At 49.1% G+C, this 21867-nt stretch overlaps 1 protein-coding gene across 3 annotated transcripts in view; it reads left to right on the forward strand.

The window, feature by feature from the left end:
- Nucleotides 1–21867, forward strand: part of EXD3 (exonuclease 3'-5' domain containing 3) — a 333185-nt gene that overhangs the window by 89198 nt on the left and 222120 nt on the right. For all 3 annotated transcript variants that reach the window (XM_054084169.1, XM_054084170.1, XM_054084171.1), the window contains exon 4: nucleotides 20471–20535. In XM_054084169.1, the coding sequence (XP_053940144.1) occupies nucleotides 20471–20535 (65 nt within the window). The remainder of the gene's footprint in view (nucleotides 1–20470; nucleotides 20536–21867) is intronic.

The raw sequence follows: 21867 nt of genomic DNA on the forward strand, positions 1-21867 counted from the left end.
TCTGTGTAGGACAGGCTTGGGAACGGTCTGCCGAGGGCTGGAGCCTGTGCAAGCTGAGGGAACTGCGAGGTTCATGTTGGTCGGTGACTGCACTCGCATGTGATATGAAACAGAGATCTGACAAGGACCGGTCACTTTGCTTTGGGGCAGCTTGTGCTTGCCTGAGTGAAATGTCTTGGTACCAACACAGTGGAGAAATCCAGCTCGATATTCATTCAAAGTACTTGAAATAGAGCATGTGTCAAAGCACCTTCGGGTGGGTGCTCTGGGGGTGCAGATGTGTTGGATGCGCCCTCAGCTGTGCTTCGTCCCTCCCGGGTACCACGCACCGGTGATGGGGTGGAGCTGTGATGGAGGGGGGCGAGGGCTGGCTCCACGCACCTTGGGGTGTCTTTTTGTCTTTCGACATTGAGCCTTTCTTGCCCTTGCAGCATCTTCTGACAATGCATCCTCTCATTTGGGAAACACAAACATCTGGTGACCCAATATACACCGGCAGTTGTTTGGGTAATGGAGGAGGGAGATGCCTGTCAGCGCTGGCGTTTCTGGTTATCGCAGCGAGTGGCAGAGTATGAATTAATGCTGGGAAAATGGGCAGGGAGATGAGGGAGGTTTGCCAGGAGATTTGCATCAGACAGAAGACTAGGACCTGCAATGTCAAGCCAGGTGGCATTCGGATAACCGAGGAGTGTGTCTGATCAGGGCACAATCCCAGTTCTTTTAGCCAACTGGAAAATTCCTCAATATTATTCTTTTTCTGGCATGCAAGTCGTGGTTTTCCTGTACAGAAGAAGGTGCCCGTGGCAGCGTGGTGTGGGTCCTGCCCTGGCCGAGGCTTTCGATGTGTGCTCGTACCCGGCTGCCTGATCCCCTCCATGATCTGCATTGAGCAGCTCCAATGGTGATGGAAGAGCCATCGTCCCTGTGTGCTCCTAGGGAACCCTTACAGAACTGGAGGCTTTGGCTCCGCAGATCATTCACTTAACCTTGTTTAATTTTGTCTAATTTGACGAGGTATCCCTTTTCCTTTTCTCTGGATGCTTTTTGTGCTGAGCTACCACACGCTGGGAGGGAGAAGGACTTCTCTAAATTGTTTGTTTTTTTCTTGGGGGGAAAAAGAAATTAAGATTTATGCCTGGTTCTCCCTCTCCAGCGCTCTACCTCCAAAAAATCTTCTGTAAAGCAATTTACAGCTTTTGCTTCCAGAAGGATGGAGCAAGCTCTCGGTAATTCAGCGTAACAAAAGTTCAGGAAGTTCAGAACTTTTGTGATTACGGAGCAGCTTTTCTCGGGATTTTTAACTGTCCTAGACACAATGAGCAGAATTTCTCAGCAAGGAGAGTGCAAGCTGGGGACTCTCCGGCAGATGTAATCACTCAAGGAAAACTTTGTTTGGCTTGGCCGGGTCCTGCCTTCATTCCAAGCTCTTTCATCCCGCCGCCACTCTTTGTCTCTCGTCCTTTGCAGAGTCTCTCCGTCCGTCTTTGTCTCACTCTGTCTGTCCCTCGTTCGATCTACCCTGCGTTCCCTCGGAGGCTGAGTGGGACAGCGTTAACCTGGCCACTTCCAAGACAAACAAGGAGTCAGAGGGACAGAGGGGCCTTTGGCTGTCGGGAGACTTCGTGGTCGCTCACTTCCTAGAATTAAAGGCTGGGAGTCGATCTGTAAGGCAGCCAAGCCAGAGACAATGACTGGGTTTCCATTTTGTTCCTTTGCTACTGACTTAAATGTGGGGAAACATTTGAAATGTGTGCTTCCCAAGTGGGGAAACAGAACTTGCCTAGAGTATATTTACAGCTCCTTTTACCCCATGTCTTCTGATATCACCAGTAGCAAAGCTTCTCCTTTGTTTCCTGAAGGACGTTGGGAATTAGGGCTGCTCTTTCGAGAGCTGATTTGTAGGTGAAATTCTGACTGTGGAGTGGGTTCTTTGGTACCTGAAGAAGCTGGGATGGTGCAGCTGTAATCCTGGTGGGCAAGAGAAGACTGCATAGACCTGCAGACATGGCTCATGGGGGACATCGAGCATCCCCGTGGCCCCTGACGCACCAGAGGGTCTGTACCATCAGTTGGGGACTGCAAATGAGGTTCCCAAAGCTGCGGATACAACGCTAGAATGAGTCGGAAGTGTTTGTTGAAGCAGATGGGTCCGTACTGATGTGAAAATGAAGGAGGTCAGAAGTGAGTGCCTCTTCTTGCTGGGACGCTTGGGGTAAACAGGTTCACTGCCCGGTGCTTGTGTGATGAATAAGAAGGGCAGCATCTTCCTGCCTTGCACACCAACTTATGGCCCAAGGTGCGGCTTTTCAAGGAATCTATCTCGTGCTGAGTGCAGAGAAGGAAAAATACAAGCATGGAGGGCTGTTGTCTTTGAAGCAAAACTGGCCATTGGCAGCTCTTTATGACACTTCATGACAGCAGTGCTGCTGTGGAGATGTTTTGGCAGCATCCTTGACTTGCAAGGAAGTGTTGGAGTAGTCACGGTAAGGACTGTAAAAGGATTGCCTTTGGGAGATCGATGTGCCCTTGGCTGCGTTTGAGTCCAATAGGAGGATCTCAAAGGTCATTATTTCAAATCTCTTTGAGATACGAAAGCAGTGGTGGAGGAGGGTGACCACTGGGAAAGGATTGTAGGTGACAGCCACTCACAAACTCGCACAAAAGGTGTTAGGTTGTTTAGGCAGCTTTTTGCCAAACTTGGGAATGGTTTTGCATTGCCAAGGGAGCCAGTGCAGATTTTGTGATGTGTTTGCTTTGGTGCTTCCAGAGAGCCAAAGGCAGTGGCTTCCCTGTGACCCATCTGCACGCTAGTGGCTTGTGCAGTCTGCTGCAGCTTCTGGGCAGAGATGCTGCAAGAGCACAAGGACCTGTTGAGGTTAAGTGTGACATTCAGCCACTCCCTCACACTGCATGATCCCATTCGGGATGGAGCTATTGTGGCAGTGCACGGGCATTTGGATCTTCAATCCCTAGCAACTCCGTGGTGCTCTCCTTACAGAGCTGTCTCATCTACTTCCTTCTGCTCTCAGCTGTTCACTTGTTTAAGCTATGACTGAGTCCATGTATTTATTATCCTTCATTTCAGTATCTAATTTTCTACTTTAAGGACTTCTTACATCCCTTATTAGATCATTATTATTTAACCATGTGCTCTAATAGGTCCATGGTAGCCCACGTGCTATAAACCCTCGTAATGTTGCTCCAGCCCTTGGACCATCTTCGTGGCCTCCTCTGGACTCCTTCCAACATCTCCATCTCCTTCTTTTGTTGCGGATTCTGGAATTGGACACGGGACTCCAGGTGGAATCTCATGACAGTGGAGCAGAGGGGCAGAATCCTTCCCTCTCCCTGCTGGCCATGCTTCTTCTGAGGCAGCCCAGGACATGGCTGGTCTAGGGATGCTGAATGAGGAGAAGCTCACATAAGCCATCAATGTGCACTCGCAGCCCCGAGGGTCAACCTCAGCAACCTCAGGCAGCCACTGGTGGTCAGTGCTCCAAGCTGTACTTCTCTTTGGTTTTCCTGATACACCTGTCTCTAACAGTGCCTTATCCTTTCTTCTGGCTTGTGGGAGTCCTTCTCTTTCCCCAAATGAAAAGGAGGGATGCATTAAAGTAGACACGAGTTGGTGCTGGGCCACCAGTGGTGTGGTTAGCCAGGTCCTGGTCACACATTGCTTGCTCATATCTGTTTCTGGCTGGGGGTATCGCCCATGCGTCTGGGTGATAGGAGTGTGGGTGGGAGGGCTGGTGCCTTCCCCAGCTTTGGAACCACCCCAGAACAATGTTGTTATGCTTTTTGGATGTGAGTTGGTTTTCCTCTTTAAGCTCAGTGTGCAATGGGGCTGGACCAGCGCAGGCTGGTTAGTGGACAGTGGTGCCTGCAGCACCGTCCTCTGCTGTATGGTTTAGGCATGTCACAAGTTTTCCTCCTGATGAAACCGCAGTGAGAAGGGATGCTCCAAAATACCTGCTGTGAGTGCCCGGCTTGAGGGAAAGCCTGAGGGCCTGAGAAATGCCCATGAAATGGTCCCCATTGTCATAAACCACTTTATAATCCTGTCTGACTTCCCTGTCCAGCAGTAGGAGCGCCGCAGCGCCCTGGTTCCCCGTACCCTGGACTGGATCTGGCTTGAGAAGCTGGCAGGATGCTGCACACTGAGCTGGTTTTCTCAGTTGGGGTTCAGCAGCGTAACTCAGTATCTCACACTGAAAAGCCTTTCCATTGGTATTCATGGCTTGCGTAACAACTCCTCAGCTCTTCCCTGCAGATTCAGAGTGGGGAAAGGATCTTTCCATGCATAATTTAATCACATTTGACAGTGCAGCCATTGGATTCTTCTTTCCACGGCGGATCTATAACATCTTGTTCGTTCGATCCCATACTTTGAGAAACATGGGTGAGCTCGCTTATCTTGCTCGTTCAGATGAAAACACCTCTCGACATCCTGTTTTTCTTATGTCACACGGACAGGAAGAGAACGATTGTTTGAGATGTGCGTCAGTCATCCTGGTAACCAGGCAGCCACCGTACCCTCCCATTGCCATGGAAACTGGCAAATCCCCTCAGCTGCAGTGGCGCTGAGCTGACAGGTGCCCTTTCTCTGCCACTTCACCTCCCAAGAGCTGTCACTTCCCAAGTCAAGTGTAGGACCTCTCAGAGAGATTGCACCTATAAATTTTGCAAGTCAATAAGTCATCGCTACTTCTATCTTAATTAATGGTGATGTCTTTTGTTTGGCCTTGTATCTCATACGAGGAACACTGATTTGAGGCAAGCTCTTTGGTCTGCAGCAGCGCAGCGTGAAGTACAGGGCAAGTGATGTTGCGTTTAATCAAAGAATGGTTTGGGTTGGAAGGGACCTCAAAGCCCATCCGGTTCCAACCCTCTGCCATGGGCAGGGACACCTCCCACTGGATCAGGGTGCTCAAAACACACGTCTTAGAGCAGAATGGTAGGAGCCAAATGGCTTCTGGAACAGCATTTGGCTGTTCTGCTATCCCTTAAAAGTGACCTGGAGAGCTTTGTGCATGGAAGGAGCCAATTCAGTACCTGGGGCAGATTTGGGAGTGATTGGTGCTGCTCCTGGCACCTCGGGATGGGATTTTCAAAAGCAACACCAGGAGCAGAGATGTGTATGAGGAACACATTGTTTGAAGACTGGTGCCTTCCTCGGCCAGACTGAGCATCACTGCTGGAGACAGAGTTTTATCACTACGCTCTGGGATGTCATTAGCTGCAGGGAGAAGAAGAAATTCTTTAGCGTAGCGATTTTACCATTTCTTCAACATAAGCAAAGCAGTGCTTGCGCTCTGCCTGCAAGAGCTGGATTAAGCCTGGACAAATGGCTCTTGTCCACATTGTTTGCTCCAGTCTTAATTACATCATACATAAGCTGGCCTGGAGGGAGTGATAGCTGGGTACCTGTGCTGGGGAGGAATGGCAAAGGGCAGAGTGCAGAGGGCAAAATGCATTTCCCAGCAGCAGGGCCAGGAAGGAACGAGGAGGAGATAGTGCTGCACGATGTAGGACACCATCATTCAGCATCTAAGAGCAAGAGGTCGAATCCTGCTAGCGGGTTAGTGAGCGTTGTCTTCCTCTTATCCTCCCCAGTGCTCCAACTAAAGATGTGGAAGTCAAAAGAAAGGAGAAGCATTTGTGTGTCATTCCTACGCACCTACAGAGGCTACCACACATGCAGAGGCTTTCATTTCACCATTCTGTACCTTCCCTCCAAGTAGATCCATTAAGGCTGACATTACCCATGCGCTGAGGAGGTGACACCAAGATCTGCTGCAGGCTTAGGCTATTTGGGGTTGGTTTTTAAGTAGTATGAAAGATTAGTCCGAATTTTAACGTAACATGTTGGGTAGAGTTTATGAAGAGGAGCTCTCACACAGATACTGGAAAGCTGGGAATTTGAAAGTAAATACTTAATAAAAGCAATAAATGGCAAAATATAAATGTCCTAAATTCCCTAGCCTTCTTCCAATAGTTGGTTCTCCCTCCTGTGATTCTGCCTTTGTCAAGCATTGGACGATAGAAGCTGTGAGCTTTTTCCTTTCTTGCAAAGTTAGTTTCAGTTGTAGCTGCAAGACACTAATTTCACCTCTAACATCCACCATTAATTGGAATTTTTACAGCTTTTTCCAGCCCATCTGTGTGCTAAGAAATGAATCAGAGCTGTTCTGATAGCCCGACAGCAGAAAGACAAAGTGCCAGGAGCCCTGGCGGTGCTGCAGCCTTGTTTTCCCCCCTTGGTTTCTACCAGTAGAAATGGTTCAGTGTTTTGAGATCTGCAAAGCAGATTTTACGAAACACGATGTCCCAATCTCCATGGAAAGAATGTCAGAAGGGAATCTCTGTTAACAATGGGCGCTCCTGCTCCCCATCCATGTAGCTCTGGAATCTCTTCAGCAGACCTTGTCAGAGTTTTCCAGCAGTGTGGAACAATATTTTCCAGCAGTTTCCCCATCCCAGGTGAGCTGCAGCCCTGTGCTCCCGTGGGGAAGCTCAGTTGCACCTTTATTTGCTTTGCTGAAGAAGTTGTGTCCATCATCACTCCTGTGGGACACGAGATTTGGAGGCTTTTGAATGTGCTCGTAAAGCCTTTTATGGCACAACTTTATAGAAGGCTCACAGGAACCCAGACTTTGGTGGAACTCTCTTAATTTAGCAGAAATTAAGCATAAATTACAAACTGGATTAAAAAGCTGAGGTGTGGACCCAGCCAAGCAAAACACTCCATTGGTTGATGGGTATGGAAATTTTTCTGTCAGCTTTATTGGGTGAGAATTTCATCCCTGGAGCCGTTCCTACCAGGAGATTAGGTTTGAAACTTAAGCTGAAATTCATTGGAATGGGCTAAAATCCATGGATTTCCTCAGGTGAAGGGCTGAGCCCTTGTGTGCAGGTACTGAAACTGAACCAAATGCTTTTAGCTGCACATTGTAACGTGTGCCTAAACAGCACAAACTCTCAACATGGGAAAGTTTCTATTTCGACATTCTATGAACTTCTGTTTTTAAAGACAGTTTTATTCGCATTTGGATTCTTACTGAGTTTCCTTGAACCTGACTGCATATCTTCAGGGATCTGGATGACCTCAAGCAGAATGAAAGCAACAAAAATAGTGAATTTCTGCTCACTGAAGAGGTTGTTCTGATCTGCTGCTGAGATGCCAGCAGAAAAGCTGACAGATTCTCCAAGCTCAAGCTGTGTTTCTCAGGTCTAACCTACGGATTTCTTTGGGGTTATTCAGCCATAGATGGACACAGATTCTGTGTCTGATGTGAAATCCCTGAATTGGCTGCACCGATTATGCAACAGTGTGGGTAGCAGATGTGGAAAACCTGTGGAGCGTGATGCCCTGGGTGCCTCTCACCCATAGGAACGAAGCTGCGGCACATCCGAATCTGTAGAGAATTTGGTTGCCCAATACGTGCAGGTCAGCAGCGCGACTGTGCACATCGGCTGTGGGCAGGGAGAAGTCCTGGCCCCCGTTTAGCATCTGCTGGTACTTCCTCAGCACGCCAAAGTGAGGAACTGTCAGGAGAGATTGTGGGAATGGCGTTTAAAGAAGAATCAAGCTATTGTTACTGTACTAAAAAGAAAGTTTGATTACTTCCAAACATGTCCTGTGGCTTTTTACTGTTAGCAGTTGGGTTTGTTCATGGAAAACTACTTAGGAGAGACAGTGAAAGGTTCTAGGGTTTAGAACTTGGGGATTTCCAGAGATGTCTGGAGGGGAAAAAAAAAAGATATCTTTTAAAGCTTTATGATCATACTCTGCATCTGATTCCTTTTACTCAACTGACCAATAAGACCGTAGACCAGCTCCTGCTGCTCTTCCTGGCAGTCCCAGTACTAAGCAGCTAGAAAACAAGGACACACATAGGACATTGCCCCTTTTATCATGGACAACATCAGTTTTCTCCACCGCTGGAGGATTGAACAACTTGAAGGAAGAAATTTTTAGTTTTCTGAAGTGCTGTTTTAAATGTTCTTTATAAACTCCTGAATTTCCACTTCCATGGAAATGCCCTTAACTCAGTGTAGGGACATGGACTCTCCCCTGGCTGTGACAGATCCCTCTTGCTCCCGGGCTGGCAGAGGTGATGAGACAGGGGCATAAGGAATGGCTCATTCCCCAGCCCAGAGTGCTGGCCGCGCTCTGGGACTGTGCTGACTTGCTCCTCACCCTGCCCTCCTCAACACTGAGATGTTTTGTGGGAACAAAACCCATTCTCCTTATCACTGCAAACGTGCAGGGAGCTGTTGGCTCAAGTGAGGAAGAATAGCTTGGCTGAATTTTGGAGGGAAAATATTTTATGATGAAACTTTGGCTTCAATAGGCTTGACCACATGAACACAAGCCATGGTTTTGGCAGGACAGGGACACACTGAGCTCAGAATCTTTAGTCAACTCTTTGGCAGTGAAAACAGAGTAGAATCATAAAATGGCTTGTGTTGGAAAGGACCATAACAAACATCTAATTCCACCCCCCTGCCATGGGCAGGAACACCTCCCACTGGGTCCGGTTGCTCCAAGCCCCATCCAACCCGGCCTTGAACACCTCCAGGGATGGGGCAGCCACCACTGCTCTGGGCAACCTGGGCCAGGGCCTCCCCACCCTCACAGCAAAACATTTCTTCCTAAGATCTCATCTCAATTTCCCCTCTTTCAGCTGGGAACCGTCACCCCTCGTCCTCTCCCTGCACTCTCTGATCCAGAGCACCTTCCCAGCTTTCCTGGAGCCCCTTTCAGCACTGGAAGCTGCTCTAAGATCTCCCCACAGCCTTCTCTTCTCCGGGCTGAACAACCCCAACTCTCTCAGCCTGTCCTCATAGCAGAGGTGCTCCAGCCCTTGGACCATCTTTGCGGACTCCTCTGGATGCATTCCAACAGTTCCATAGCCTTCTTATGTTGGGGATTCACGAATCGGACAGAGAACTCCAGGTGGGGTCGCATGAGAGCAGAGTAGAGTAGCAGAATCCCCTCCCTCGCCCTGCTGGCCTCGCTTCTTTTATCCTCCCCTCCAGTGTGGGCCCTGGCTCCCATCCGTCTGCAGCTCCGAGTCCTCCTGTGCCAGGGGTTGTATTGTCATCGTGGTGCTTAATAACTCCTGATAATGAGGTTATGGCCAATATAACAGATGAGGAAGCCATTAAAAGTGTTGCCAATTACTTACAAAAGGTTAATGATGGTTATATTTATAGGCTTTTATTAATTTGGATTTCATTACCTGCCTAGAAAGCAACTTCTTTGTAAGTATTTTTAGAACTGCCACATGTGAAAATAAACTCATGTCTCCTTTTCAATACAGGCTGTATTGAAAATATCCAAAACTGGCTTTGGTTTAAGGCAGGGACCCACGTGTGTGTTCAGATCGACGATGTGCGATGCTCTACTTTGCCACTATGCAAGGGGAAGGGCTGTTGTGCGCCTGGAGAGGCGGTAACCTTGGGCACTGTGTGAAGGTTGTACCAAAGCTGGATGACTTCTTCATTAGGTTTCGTCTTTATTTCTGTAGTTAGAACCAAATCTAAAGGCATCTCCTGCTCACGTGCCATGTGCAATGCCAAGAAAGACTTGGGAATGTTGGGGGATAAGAGATGTGAGCTAGACACATGCACTCACAGCCCAAAAAGCCCAACTGTGTCTTGGGCTGCATCCAAACCTGTGTGACCAGCAGGACGAGGGAGGGGATTCTGCCCCTCTGTTCCGCTCTGGTGAGACCTCCTCTGGAGCCCTGCGTCCAGCTCTGGAGTCCTCAGCACAGGAAGGACTTGGAACTGTTGGAGCGAGTCCAGAGGAGGCCACAAAGATGATCAGAGGGCTGGAGCACCTCCCGTATGAGAAGAGGCTGAGAGAGTTGGGGTTGTTGAGCCTGGAGAAGAGAAGGCTATGAGGACACCTTAAAGCAGTTTCCAGTACTGAAAGGGGCTCCAGGAAAGCTGAGGAGGGTCTCTGGATCAGAGAGTGCAAGGATAGGACAAGGGGGAATGGTTTTCAGCTGAAAGAGTGGAGATTGAGTCAAGATCTTAGGGAGAAGTGTTTTCCTATGAGGGTGGAAGGTCCTGGCCCAGGTTGCCCAGAGCAGTGGTGGCTGCCCCATCCCTGGAGGTGTTCAAGGCCAGGTTGGATGGGACTTTGAGCAACCTGATCCAGCAGGAGGTGTCCCTGCCCATGGAAGGGATTGAAACTGGATGGGCTTTCAGGTCCTTTTCAACCCAAACCATTCTGTGATTGTCCGTTGCTGGTCCTTCTGTGGTTGAGGAGTCTAGATGCGCTAAGTAGGAGAGAAGTGTGAGTGGCTGTGGGGCTGATGTGGGGTTGGGGAGAGAAAGGTCACTCTTTGGAGTCCCCAGGGTGGGATTTTTCTGAGCCCTCTGGCCTCGTGCCTCACTGTCTGGTGGGCACCACTTCTCTTCATTGACAAAAAGCACCAAGAAAATAAGAGGGAAATGTTATTGGCCGTTCTGCACGGCTGAGCCTGCCTTTCCTTTTAATGAGAGTGCAGTTCGTTTGATCTGTGTTTTTGGGGGAGGAAATGATGAATTTTAGCCATTATGAAAACAAAAGCCCTGGTTATTTGTAAGGATTGTTTTATCAGAAGCATATGTGCGCTTTATTATTCTTTTGCTTGAAGTGTGGGGATTGTTTTCAGTTGGGAGGCTGCGTTAGAAGAATGTGAACTTCTGACTCACTGAGAACCAGAGCGTGTGTTAGCAAAATGGTGAGGGTTCCTTTGGATGTTTTCATAGCTCGAATTTCTCAGAATGGACGGGATCTCTTTTGCCATTTTTGACTTTTACTGCCATTGAGACCGGATTCTTTTTCTAGGCAAACTTGTGTTGCTTTCGGTGCACTTTTGCTCTGCCGCCTGCTCTTCACTTCCTGCCTCCTCTCCAGTTTCTAGGTGTTCTGCCATTCTCCCGTCGTGTTTCTGTTTGAGCTCTACATTTTGACTTCCCAATAACAATGTAGTCAGCAGTTTAGACCAAGGTATGGCACAACATGGTGATCCCTGGCAGGGGTGGGGTCAGCTAACGGCACCTGAGGAATTCCAGCTTTTCTCTAGAAGAACCTAGTGCCACAAAATTGGTGAAGGGTCTAGAGGGGAAGTTGTATGAGGAGCAGCTCAAGGCAATTGGTCTGTTCAGAAGGGGAGACTAAGGGGGAACCTCATAGCACTTCACTGCTTCTTCACAAGCGGAGGAGGAGGAGGACCAGGTGCTGATCTCCTCTCTCTGGTGACCAATGATAGGACCTGAGGGAATGGCAGGAAGATGCACCAATGGAGGTTTATGTTGGACATTAGGAGAAGGTTCTTCCTCCAGAGGGTGATGGAGAACCGGAACGGCTCCCAGGGAAGAGTGGTGGTCAATGGAGTTAACTCCAGCTGGAGGCCAGTCACAAGTGGTGTCTCCCAGGTCTCAGTGCTGGGACCAGTCCTGTTCAATGTCTTTATCAATGACCTGGATGAAGAAATTGAATGCACCCTCAGCAAGTTTGCAGATGACACTAAGCTGGGAGGAAATGTTGATCTGCTGGAGGGTAGGGAGGCTCTGCAAAGGGATCTGAACAGGCTGGACCAATGGGCTGAGACCAATGGCAGGAGGTTAACAAGGCCAAATGCCGGGTTCTGCACTTGGGGCACAACAACCTTATGTAGTGCTACAGACTAGGAGAAGTCGGTTGGAAAGCTGCCTGGAGGAGAAGGACCTGGGGATGTTGGTTGACAGAGACTGAGCATGAGCCAGCAGTGTGCCCAGGTGGCCAAGAAGGCCAATGGCATTTTGGCTTGTATCAGAAACGGTGTGACCAGCAGATCCAGGGAGGTTCTTCTGCCCCTGTACTTGGCCCTGGTGAGGCTGCACCTCAAATCCTGTGTTCAGTTCTGGTCCCCTCACCACAAGAAGGGTGCTGAGGCTCTGGAGTGTGTCCAGAGAAGAGCAACGAAACTGATGAGGGGGCTGGAGAACAAGTCTTATGAGGTGCGGCTGAGAGAGCTGGGGTTGTTTAGCCGTGAGAAGAGGACACTGAGAGGAGACCGTATTGCTCTCTACAACTACCTGAAAGGAGGTTGTGGAGAGGTGGGTGCTGGCCTGATCTCCCCAGTGACAGAGGACAGGACAAGGGGGAATGGCCTCAAGCTCTGCCAGGGGAGGTTCAGACTGGATATCAGGAAAAAATTTTTCACAGAAAGGGTCATCGGACCCCTGGCAGAGGCTGTGCAGGGAGGAGGTGGAGCCACCATCCCTGGAGGTGTTTAAAAGACAGATAGACGAGCTGCTCAGGGACATGGTTTAGTGGTTGATAGGAATGGTTGGACTCGATGATCCAAGAGGTCTTTTCCAACCAAGTGATTCTGTGAAGCAGTCACAGTGCCAAGTCTGACAGTATTCCAGAAGCGTTTGGACAGTTGCTAATCCAGCCATGGGATACTTGATCTGTTGTATAGACACTTCAGGGAAGCTCAGCTATGGCCTATGAACTCCTCTCTTCTGCCCTGTGAGGGAAGATGACTGTTGGGTAAGGGCATCACAGGGCCCTTACATATCAGAACTGTCACAGCTGGTCAGCAAACGGAGAAATAAGGAACCGTTCATATTAAACAAAGCTTCTGTCTACTGAAAATGAGCTGATGTTCATAATCAGGGGATTACAAGTGAGGAATCCACAGAATTGGGGAGTGGGGGTCCTCCTTTTTTTCCCCTCTCCTGTCTGATGCAGGCACTCCATGGGCTGTGTTAGTGCAGAAGGTGAATTGAATGTGTGAATGAAGAACTAGAGGAAGAAGTAATGAATACTTTTCCTCTGGTGAGCAGAGACTCACCAGATTCCTAAAGGCTAAATCTTTAATGTTAAAATTACAGGGAAGGTGTGTGGTGTATGGAGGTTTGAACACTGTGGCTCCTTCCCTTTGGAGATTTGACAGGTCCGTGTGGTGCCATTCAAAGCTCTGCTCATTAGGAAGCTGCAGCTCCGTTTGGAAATGAAGCCAAAGGCAGGAGGAAGCCAGACATACCTTATAAAGAAGACCTTCTCCATCTTCATTTCCTTGCTGTTTGACTTTGGCTAAAGCCTCATCGTTGTGTGTATCAAAAGCATATTTGTCTTTTGCGGGAGAAGCAGTTCAGAAATGGTCGCTGGGCATGGTGAGTGGATTTTGGAGGCCTAGAAGTTGTGTTAAAGCAAAGCGATTTATTGTTTCTGGAATGAAATAGTTTTGTGACATCCGATCCTCTTGTAAATTTTGCACTGGAGAATTCAATGGTGGGATGTAATTAACATTTAAATTGTTGGGCTCATTCCACTGCCTGTCTGCAGACTCTGGTGCAGGAGCATTTCCCTGCGAGCCAGTAGCTCTGGGGTGTTTTTATTCTTAGTGGGAATCTCATCACAGCAGTTGGTGGAGATCGGGATGAATCACCGAGTGGTTGCTCCTGAGTCATAGTGTTCTTGGAAGTGAACTGATAGCGTTCCTGGAAATATCTGGTTTTCCTAAGGCACAGACTCTGCCATGAGAAAGCATTAAAGAGCCTTTGACCTCCTTGGTGCAGGTGCATCTGAAATAGGAGTGGGTGCTCTTGTGAGAGAAATCCTCCCCATCCTCAGGATGGTGCTACTTTACATAAGAGTAACCTGCAAGGGTGGAGAAGGATGCCTTAAAAGTTCATCCTGGTGATGGTGTTATGGAATAGGGGTGATATTCCTGAAAAAATCAATCTCCCTTTCATAGAATCATTTGGTTGAAAAGACCTTTCAGATCATCAAGTCCAACTGTCCCTGTCCACTACTTAACCCTGAGCACTTCATGTCCCCATCTTTTAAACACATCCAGGGATGGTGACTCCACCCCCTCCCTGGGCAGCCTCTGCCAGGGCCTGAGAAACCTTTCAGTGAAGGAATTATTTCTGGTGCCCAATCTGAACCTGCCCTGATGCGACTCAAGGCCATTTCCTCTCGTCCTATTGCCTGTCACTTGGGAGAAGAGACCAACACCCACCTTGCTACAGCCTCCTTCCAGGCAGTTTTAGACAGTGATGAGGTCTCCCTTCAGCCTCCTCTTCTTCAGCCTAAACAGCCCTAGGTCCTTCAGCCACCTCTCATAATGCTTGTTCTCCAGCCTCTTTCCCAGCTCCATTCCCTTCTCTGGATGCGCTTTTGCCCCTCAATGTCTTTCTTGCAGTCAGGGACCCAAAACTGAACCCAGGATTTGAGGTGCAGCCTCACCCATGCTGAGTCGAGGGGCACAATCACTTTTGGCCACACTGTTTCTGAACAAGCCAAGATGTTGTTGGCCTTCTTGGCCACCTGGGCCACTGCTGGCTCATGTTCAGCCACTGTCAACCAATACCCCCAAGTTCTTTTCCTCTGGACAGCTTTCCAGCTGCTCTTCCCCAGGCCTGGAGTACTGCATGGGCTTGGTGTGTCCCACGTGCAGGACTTGACACTTTGAACAAGTGTAGACAATTTAACTGGTAATGTCCAGGTGTCTAAGAGCTGTTGATGCAGTTCATTCAGATGAACTGGCAGATCTGATCAGAAGATGCCGTGGACACTCATTGATGCATAGGGTGCCCTGCCTGCACAGCTCCACGCTCACCACTCCACCCAAGAGGACCTTTGTGCGAATATGGGAAGAAGTGCCATGGACATCGGGCCCTTGGTGCTCCGGCAGCATCCACAGCCGCCCACTTACATGGGATGAGTCCATGCCAGCTCCGCAGCCCCACTCAGCACTGCGCTCAGCCCTCGCTGCTGTGGGGCACGGAGGTGTGGGGAGAACACAGCACAGGCACGGTGGTTGCTAAAGTCCTTGCTTTGCTATTCGTCTCCTTACCGTGCCTCCTCGGTGGCTTGGAGCTCTGCCTTCTTGGCTGCTTGCTAAGTTGTTTGAGTTTTAATTCTTTATGGGGAAAACCAGATTTTCGTTCTCCTCTTCCCTCCACATAGGCACAGGGCTGTGTCTATTAAAGAAAATCCTTTGGGACTTTTATATTGAGCAAGTGAATTGAATGAGAACAGGGAAAAAAAGTGACCTTGGATGTGCAGAACCCAGCGGCTTCCTCAGCCGCATGCCTGTATCGGTGTGGACGCAAGGCCAGCAGAGGCTGCGGTTCATTGTGGGTGCAGCAGGCAATACAATCCTTGGCACTGCTTGGAAAAATACAGGCAAATTACGGCAATGCCATTAAATGTTATTTAGAACACGTGTTCTCAATAAGAAATGGAGAATGGGTTAGTGCGAGGGGGAGGGAGCAGCAATGCCCCCAAAGACGCTTCTCAGGATGTTGCGTCTATCGAGTTCTGACCAGCTGAGAAAAAAATGTGACCCACTCCCATCTCTTGCAGCTTCTGATGCACCAACACCCTGAGCTCTTCTCTCCCTCAGTAGCCAAGGAAAGAGCTCCATTAGCCCTCCTGCGAGGGTGTGTTTATTTTAACTGGATACGCCTGCGATAGAAGCATGGCCATTACTCTAAAACGAACTGTACTAAGCAAGAAGTTGCCCCAAGTTCCCGGCTCTGGGGCACGTGCATCTCAAGGGTGCTCGGGGGCTGCAGGAGGTCACTCACCCTCGGAATTTCTGAGATTTCCCAGGTCTGTCTCTAGGTTTGTCAAGGCCACACCTCCTGCTCCTGTTTTCAGCATGTCTTGAAGGCAACTCTTCAGCACAAGGGAGGTTGGGGCAGGACCAGGCGCTGGTGCGATGGCATCTTCCTAACTGATTTTTAAAGAAGTGATTAATCTCCATCACATCCAGTTTGGTTGATGACCATTAATTCCAGTCTGCGTGCCATCCCTGCCCAGTGCGTGGTTATAGAGTCATAGAATCATGGAGTGTTTTGGGTTGGAAGGGACCTCCAAGACCATCCAATTCCAAGCCCCTGCCCTGGGCAGAGACACGTCACTGGATCAAATTGCTCAAAGCCCCATCCAACCTGGTTCCAGATGTGATGTAAATTACCCAGATGGGTACCCATCGTGCTGCTGAAACAGGAGCTGCCCAAGTGACTCCGCTCTCCACCCACCCCAGTTCATGCATAGTCTGTGCATTTATATATTCTGTTTTTTTCAGTGTGAACGAACTGGCTATAGTTTTGGTGACATTGAAATATTGTGAACCTTCATTTTACTTTCAGAAAAATATCTCAAAGGCTTGGTGAGTTACCAGGAGTTCTCACAGAGGAGAGATTTCCGAGATTTATTGGGGCAGAAGGCACACTAAACTTTAGTTAATAGTGGAACTGCACTGGTTGTTCACTGGGCGGACTGGACTGAGGCCCTGGAGCAGGTCGCGAAGAGCAGTGGTGGCTGCCCCATCCCTGGAGGTGTTCAAGGCCGGGTTGGATGGGGCTTAGAGCCCTTGATCCAGTGGGAGGTGTCCCTGCCCATGGCAGGGGTGGAACAGGATGGGCTTTGAGGTCTCTTCCAACCCAAACCATTCTGTGATTTTATGATTCAATTAATTAACTGACTGCAATTCTTCTAGGGCTTGGGCCATGGGGCATTTAATGGCTTTTGACACAAAGGAAAAGTGTTGAGAGATGTTTTCATTGGTGAATTCCTCCTCTGGAGTTGGATGTCTCACTTCCCCCATGCGAGAACACAAGTAGCCTCAGCCCGCAAGCGGGTTTCTCGTGCCAGGGCGTTTCAGCAGAACCGGTGAATAATGCAGCAGAATTTTGCAAGGACGCAATCGCAAAACCACGGCTTTACCTCAGCAGCCCGTTGGCATCGCTTTTGTTGGGCTCACAGCAGGTTCTGAGTGATGTCTGCACAAAGGGAAAAGAGAGAATGAACAGAAAGCACTTTATGGCTTTCCTCAAAGGCACTTTTCTAACTGAAAAATATAAGCCTTGTGGTTTGTATGGTTTTGAAATGTAACCACAGATACTGAGAACTGGAAAAGATTTGACTTACCATCTCCTCCAATTTTGGTACCAGATTCAGGGCAGAGGAAATCCATTTTCAGAATGAAAAACATTGAAAGAGTATCAGTTACTGTACAAATTCTTAGAACAGGAACGTAGGAACTGGGGAAACGTCCGATGGAGAAACCAAGGTCGTTTGTGTTGTGATGGAGCAGCTGCAGACACTTCTTTTTGAGATCTTCACCAGAGTACTCTACCTTGTTTCAGTGAAGCTCTGCTGGATGTTTTATGGTCTGCAGCCCCCTATTTGGAGCTGTGAGGGATCAGTGTCCGACTAAGGGCTTCCTCTTCGAGCTTGATCTAGGAGCTGAATGCCATCAGCTGCTCGGGGCGTCTGTCCTCACCAGCGTGCAGGACCTGGCCACCCTTGGCTGCTCACAGCTGGCAGCAGAGCACTCCTATTGCCACACTGTTTATTTTATGCTGTTGTATGTGGCCTCATCCTTGTTCTGTTCATTTTGCTCATTGAATGACCCTTGCTAATAGCTGGGCAGCTCTGGGAGTCTCTGCAGCATTTAACTGTTCTTTAGAAGTGGAGACCCTGGGTGTTCTTGATGTGACATGGGGTGGCATTTTTCTGGCCTCTGTGACCTACCCTTGCTTTGCAGGCAACATTCTGTCACAGTTTTGATATCTATATCTTCGTAATTTCTGGTTCTTGCTTCTATTGCTGTGGCTGGAGGTGGCTCCAGCATTTTCTTGTTCCTGTTCTGAGTTTGGCCCAGATGCGTTTGTGATTCGGTTATGACCATTTGGGTTTCAGCCCCTTTGCTTTGTTCTTCCTTCCGTTGTGTTTCTTCCTCTCTCCATTCTGCGTTAAGCAATCATCTGCTCTCCAGATTTGTTCTGCAGGGCTTACGAAACTCTTCTGAAGGTCATGTTCTTTCTCCTTGGAGATCCCAGCATTGGTTTCCTGATGCTTCTCTGGTTCCTTCTCAGCTGTGGATGAGCAGCATCCTATCTGGTATTCCAATGTGATCATGAGAGTACTGCGATTGCTTCATTACCTGTGCCAAAGAATCATAGAATGATGGAACAGTTTGGGTTGGAAGGGAGCTTAAAGCCCATCCAGTTCCAACCCCTACCGTGGGCAGGGACGCCTTCCACTGGATCTGGTTGCTCCAAGCCCCATCCAACCTGGCCTTGAACCCCTCCAGGGATGGGGCAGCCACCACTGCTCTGGGCAACCTGGGCCAGGGCCTCCCCACCCTCACTGGGAAATATTTCTTCCTAAGATCTCATCTCAATTTTCCCTCTTTCAGCTCAAAACTGTTCCCCTTTGTCCTACCCCTGCACTCCATGAAGCAAGTGGGAGTTGCCTCCTTGTGCCCAGACTGAATGGAGAGCAAACCCTTTTGGCCAGGCCACCCCAGAAGGTGGGTAGTTGCGCTTGGTGGTTGCCCATGGTGGTTGCCCAGGGGTACCTCTTTCCTGCCCCAGTCTTTTGGCACTGGCCTCGTTCCTGACCCCAGGTTTCTGCAGCCTCCCAGACCTTTCCAAGGAAAAAGGCTCATTGGTCTGTTCAGAAAAGGAGACTGAGGGGGAACCTCATAGCACTTTACTGCTTCTTCACAAGCGGAGGAGGCAGACCGGGTATGGACACGTTCATTTCCAGGGTCCGGGGAGAGGAAAGGCTGATCCCTACGTACCCGCGCTTGCACAGTGGCCAGTTGGCGACATGCGGAGCCGTTTAAATTTGCCTGACGAGGCTGTTTGTGTGTATCGAAATAACGGTGAGCTCAGATTTCAGCTACAGGGAGGTAAGGTAGGAAAAGTCTCATAAGGAGAAGGCTTGTTTTGTTGATTGAGGTTTAGAAAGCTCTTTAACGAGTTGAATTATTGGCTGTATCTGGAGTGAGCCACTACTCTCCTACCTGCTCTCATTTCCTGTGTCATTCCAGCTCGCTCCCTGCAGTCGCTGCTGCGCAGATTTAGAGCAGATTGGGTTCCACACTGGGTTGCATTCAAGTTTTTTTCCGTCCGTGTATGCATTTCTTTGGGAGCTGAGCTAAGAGGAGAGCGCCTGCCGGCAGGCGCACACACATGGGCTGAAGCTGACTCTTCTTTGATAATTTTTTGGGGAATAGGGATCTGGATTTTCTTCTGTTTTGTTGTAAAATGAGCCTTTTCTTTTTTTGGAAGGCAAGGCAGTAGCTGAGAACAGCCAGAGCTTGGAGAGCTGAGGATTTCAGAGCAGCCAGAGACGAGAGAAAATATTATCTTATGAATTGTAAATGTGGCATTTTTAGTTTGGCTGGCGTTTTCCAGAGGCTGGGGATAATGGGAACGGTATCGCTCACTTGGCTCGACCAGTGTTCAGCTCGCTACTTAAAGTATGTTAGGAGTGCAGCGCTCCAGAGGTCAGCTGGACGAGGTGGAGTTTTTCACAGCTGCAGTAGCTTTTTGTGACCTGAAATATGAAGTGCGATGTGATACTAAGCAAGAAATCTAGAAATCTAGCAGCTGGGAATGAGCTATTTAGGAGCTGTAGAACACAGAGGTGATGGAGACGATGCTTCCCTTTCAGTTTAAAGTTGTTCTTTTGGCATTACGGGAATGTAAGAGGAGGGGCGCTGAAGATGCGGAGAGTGGTGGTGGAGAGCTCATTCAGATTTGTGAATTCATTCCTCACATTTAAACTGTTGATGCAGTAGCAGGTTTTCATTCAGAATATTTTGAGTCATGGTTTTGTAAGTAAATGATTGTGAATTAAATAGAACCAGATATCAAAGACGTCACTGCTTTTAAAAGGAAATATTCCTAAGCATCGGGTTCAGAAATACCAGGATGATGAATAATGCTGGGGTGGTGAAGGGTGGTGGAGGTGAAATACGAGCTGAATGCAAGTTCTCAAATAACTTGGTGAAAGTGAGTGAGAAAAACTGCGAATACCCTTCTGAAATAACCAATTGCTCCTTTTTTTCATCCTCGCCACTCATCCCAGCATCACTTCACCTTCGCTCCCTCTTCAGACCGCACCTTGACCGAATCTCCTGCGCTTGCCAAGCCAGGAGAGGCTGAGCCTCCCGTGGATTCACCCACTCGCTCCTTCCATCCACCGGTTGTGACGAGGTTAACATTTTGGAGCCTCTTCACTAAAACCCAGTGTGTTGATAATCCTGTCCAACCTGTGCGAGGTGCTGGCTCTTGCAGGACCACTTTGGTTAGATGTCACAAAGAGGGAGCGGTGGGGATGCATTGGATTCGTCGCAGCAATGATGATTTAGTTGTAAATGCACCAATACAGCTTTTCAGTATCCGAACCCGTGTGAGTGTTCGGTTAAAGCCATGCGTGGATGGTGTCTGTTATTTTGTTAGGATTTCAGAGTGAGGGATTTTAGCCCTTTAATCCTGACTGACAGTTGGAAGGGTGGTGGTTTCAAACAGTGGCCTGGAGTAGCTGATTTCTCTTGGGTGAAACAATGCACCAGTGTATCTGGGCTGCCTGCGCAGAGCCAATAAATCTGTTTTGTTTTGGTTTTCTCCCCCCTTTTCTCTCTCTCTCTCTTCCCCCCTTCTCCAGGCCAGGACCCACTCCGATTGCTGAAAACCCTTCAGCTTCTCTGGACAAAGAATGAGATTGCGAAGGTAAGGCTGAGCCTCCCCTCCGCGCCGCAGTTCATCACTGCATGCAGAGCATGTCCAGACGCAGAACGCTTGGGTCAGACCTGCAATTCTTCATGAGTGCTTTCTGTTCCAGCACGCAAGGGAAGGGCCCAGGCGTTTGCAGCGAGGATTGAAAAGAAAAGGTAGCACTGTGTGATGTGAAGCAGCTCAGGGGCTCTTAGAAAGGAGCTGAAGTTTACAGGGCTGAGTTACAGAGGGGAAAAAAAGAAATCAAAGTTGCTTTTGTTTTCTTTTAAACACTTTTTTTGTCCATTAAATGGAGGCTCTTGGGAGGAGGGGAGGGATATTTCTAGTGGCTGAAAAAATGAGGGTTGAAATCAGTAGAAAGGTGCTCTCTGCCAAGTGGAATGATATTAAAGCCTTCATAGTTAAAGTGTTTTTACCATTTTTTTTCTGACTCATTTGCCTTTTAGAGCAGTGAATGGGATTCATGGTGCCTGCCTAAAATCAGTGCTGTGTGTTCATACAGTGCCCTACAGGGCTCTGCGTGGGGATTTCTCATAGGAGTAAGACACAATTCATCTACGTTTGCAAGCTTGAAAGCTGACAAAAACAATAGATGCATCAGCTTAGTGCTGGGTTTCCCGTGTTTAACTCTGCATTGTTCAGGCAGAGATAGTTGAGATGTTTTCTCCTAGAAGACTTCAAACCTGCACTCACCACCCAACCACAGGGAACGTGTCCTGGAAGTGCTGAGGGATGAGAAGCTCCACATGAGCCAGACACGTGCACTCACAGCCCAAAAAGCCCAATTGTCTCCTGGGCTGCATCCAAAATGGTGTGACCAGCAGGGCCAGGGAGGGGATTCTGCCCCTCTGCTCTACTCTGGGCAGACCCCACCTTCAGTCCAGCTCTGGAGTCCTTAGCACAGGGAGGACACATAGCTGTTGGAGCAAGTCCAGAGGAGGCCACGGAGATGATCCGAGGGCTGGAGCACCTCCCATACAAGGGCAGGCTGAGAGAGTTGGGGTTGTTGAGCCTGGAGAAGAGAAGGCTCTGGGGAGACCTTAGAGCAGCTTCCAGTGCTGAACGGGGCTCCAGGAAAGCTGAGGAGGGGCTGTGGATCAGGGAGTGCAGGGATAGGATGAGGGGCGACAGTTTCCAGCTGATAGAGGGGAGGTTGAGATGAGATCTTAGGAAGAAATGTTTTGCTGTGAGAGTGGGGAGGCCCTGGCCCAGGTTGCCCAGAGCAGTGGTGGCTGCCCCATCGCTGGAGGGGTTCAAGGCCAGGTTGGATGGGGCTTGGAGCAACTGGACCCAGTGAGAGGTGTCCCTGCCCACAGCAGGGGGTGG

This window comes from Cuculus canorus, chromosome 19, assembly GCF_017976375.1.
Source record: "Cuculus canorus isolate bCucCan1 chromosome 19, bCucCan1.pri, whole genome shotgun sequence".
In the NCBI taxonomy this organism is placed as follows: Eukaryota; Metazoa; Chordata; class Aves; order Cuculiformes; family Cuculidae; genus Cuculus; species Cuculus canorus.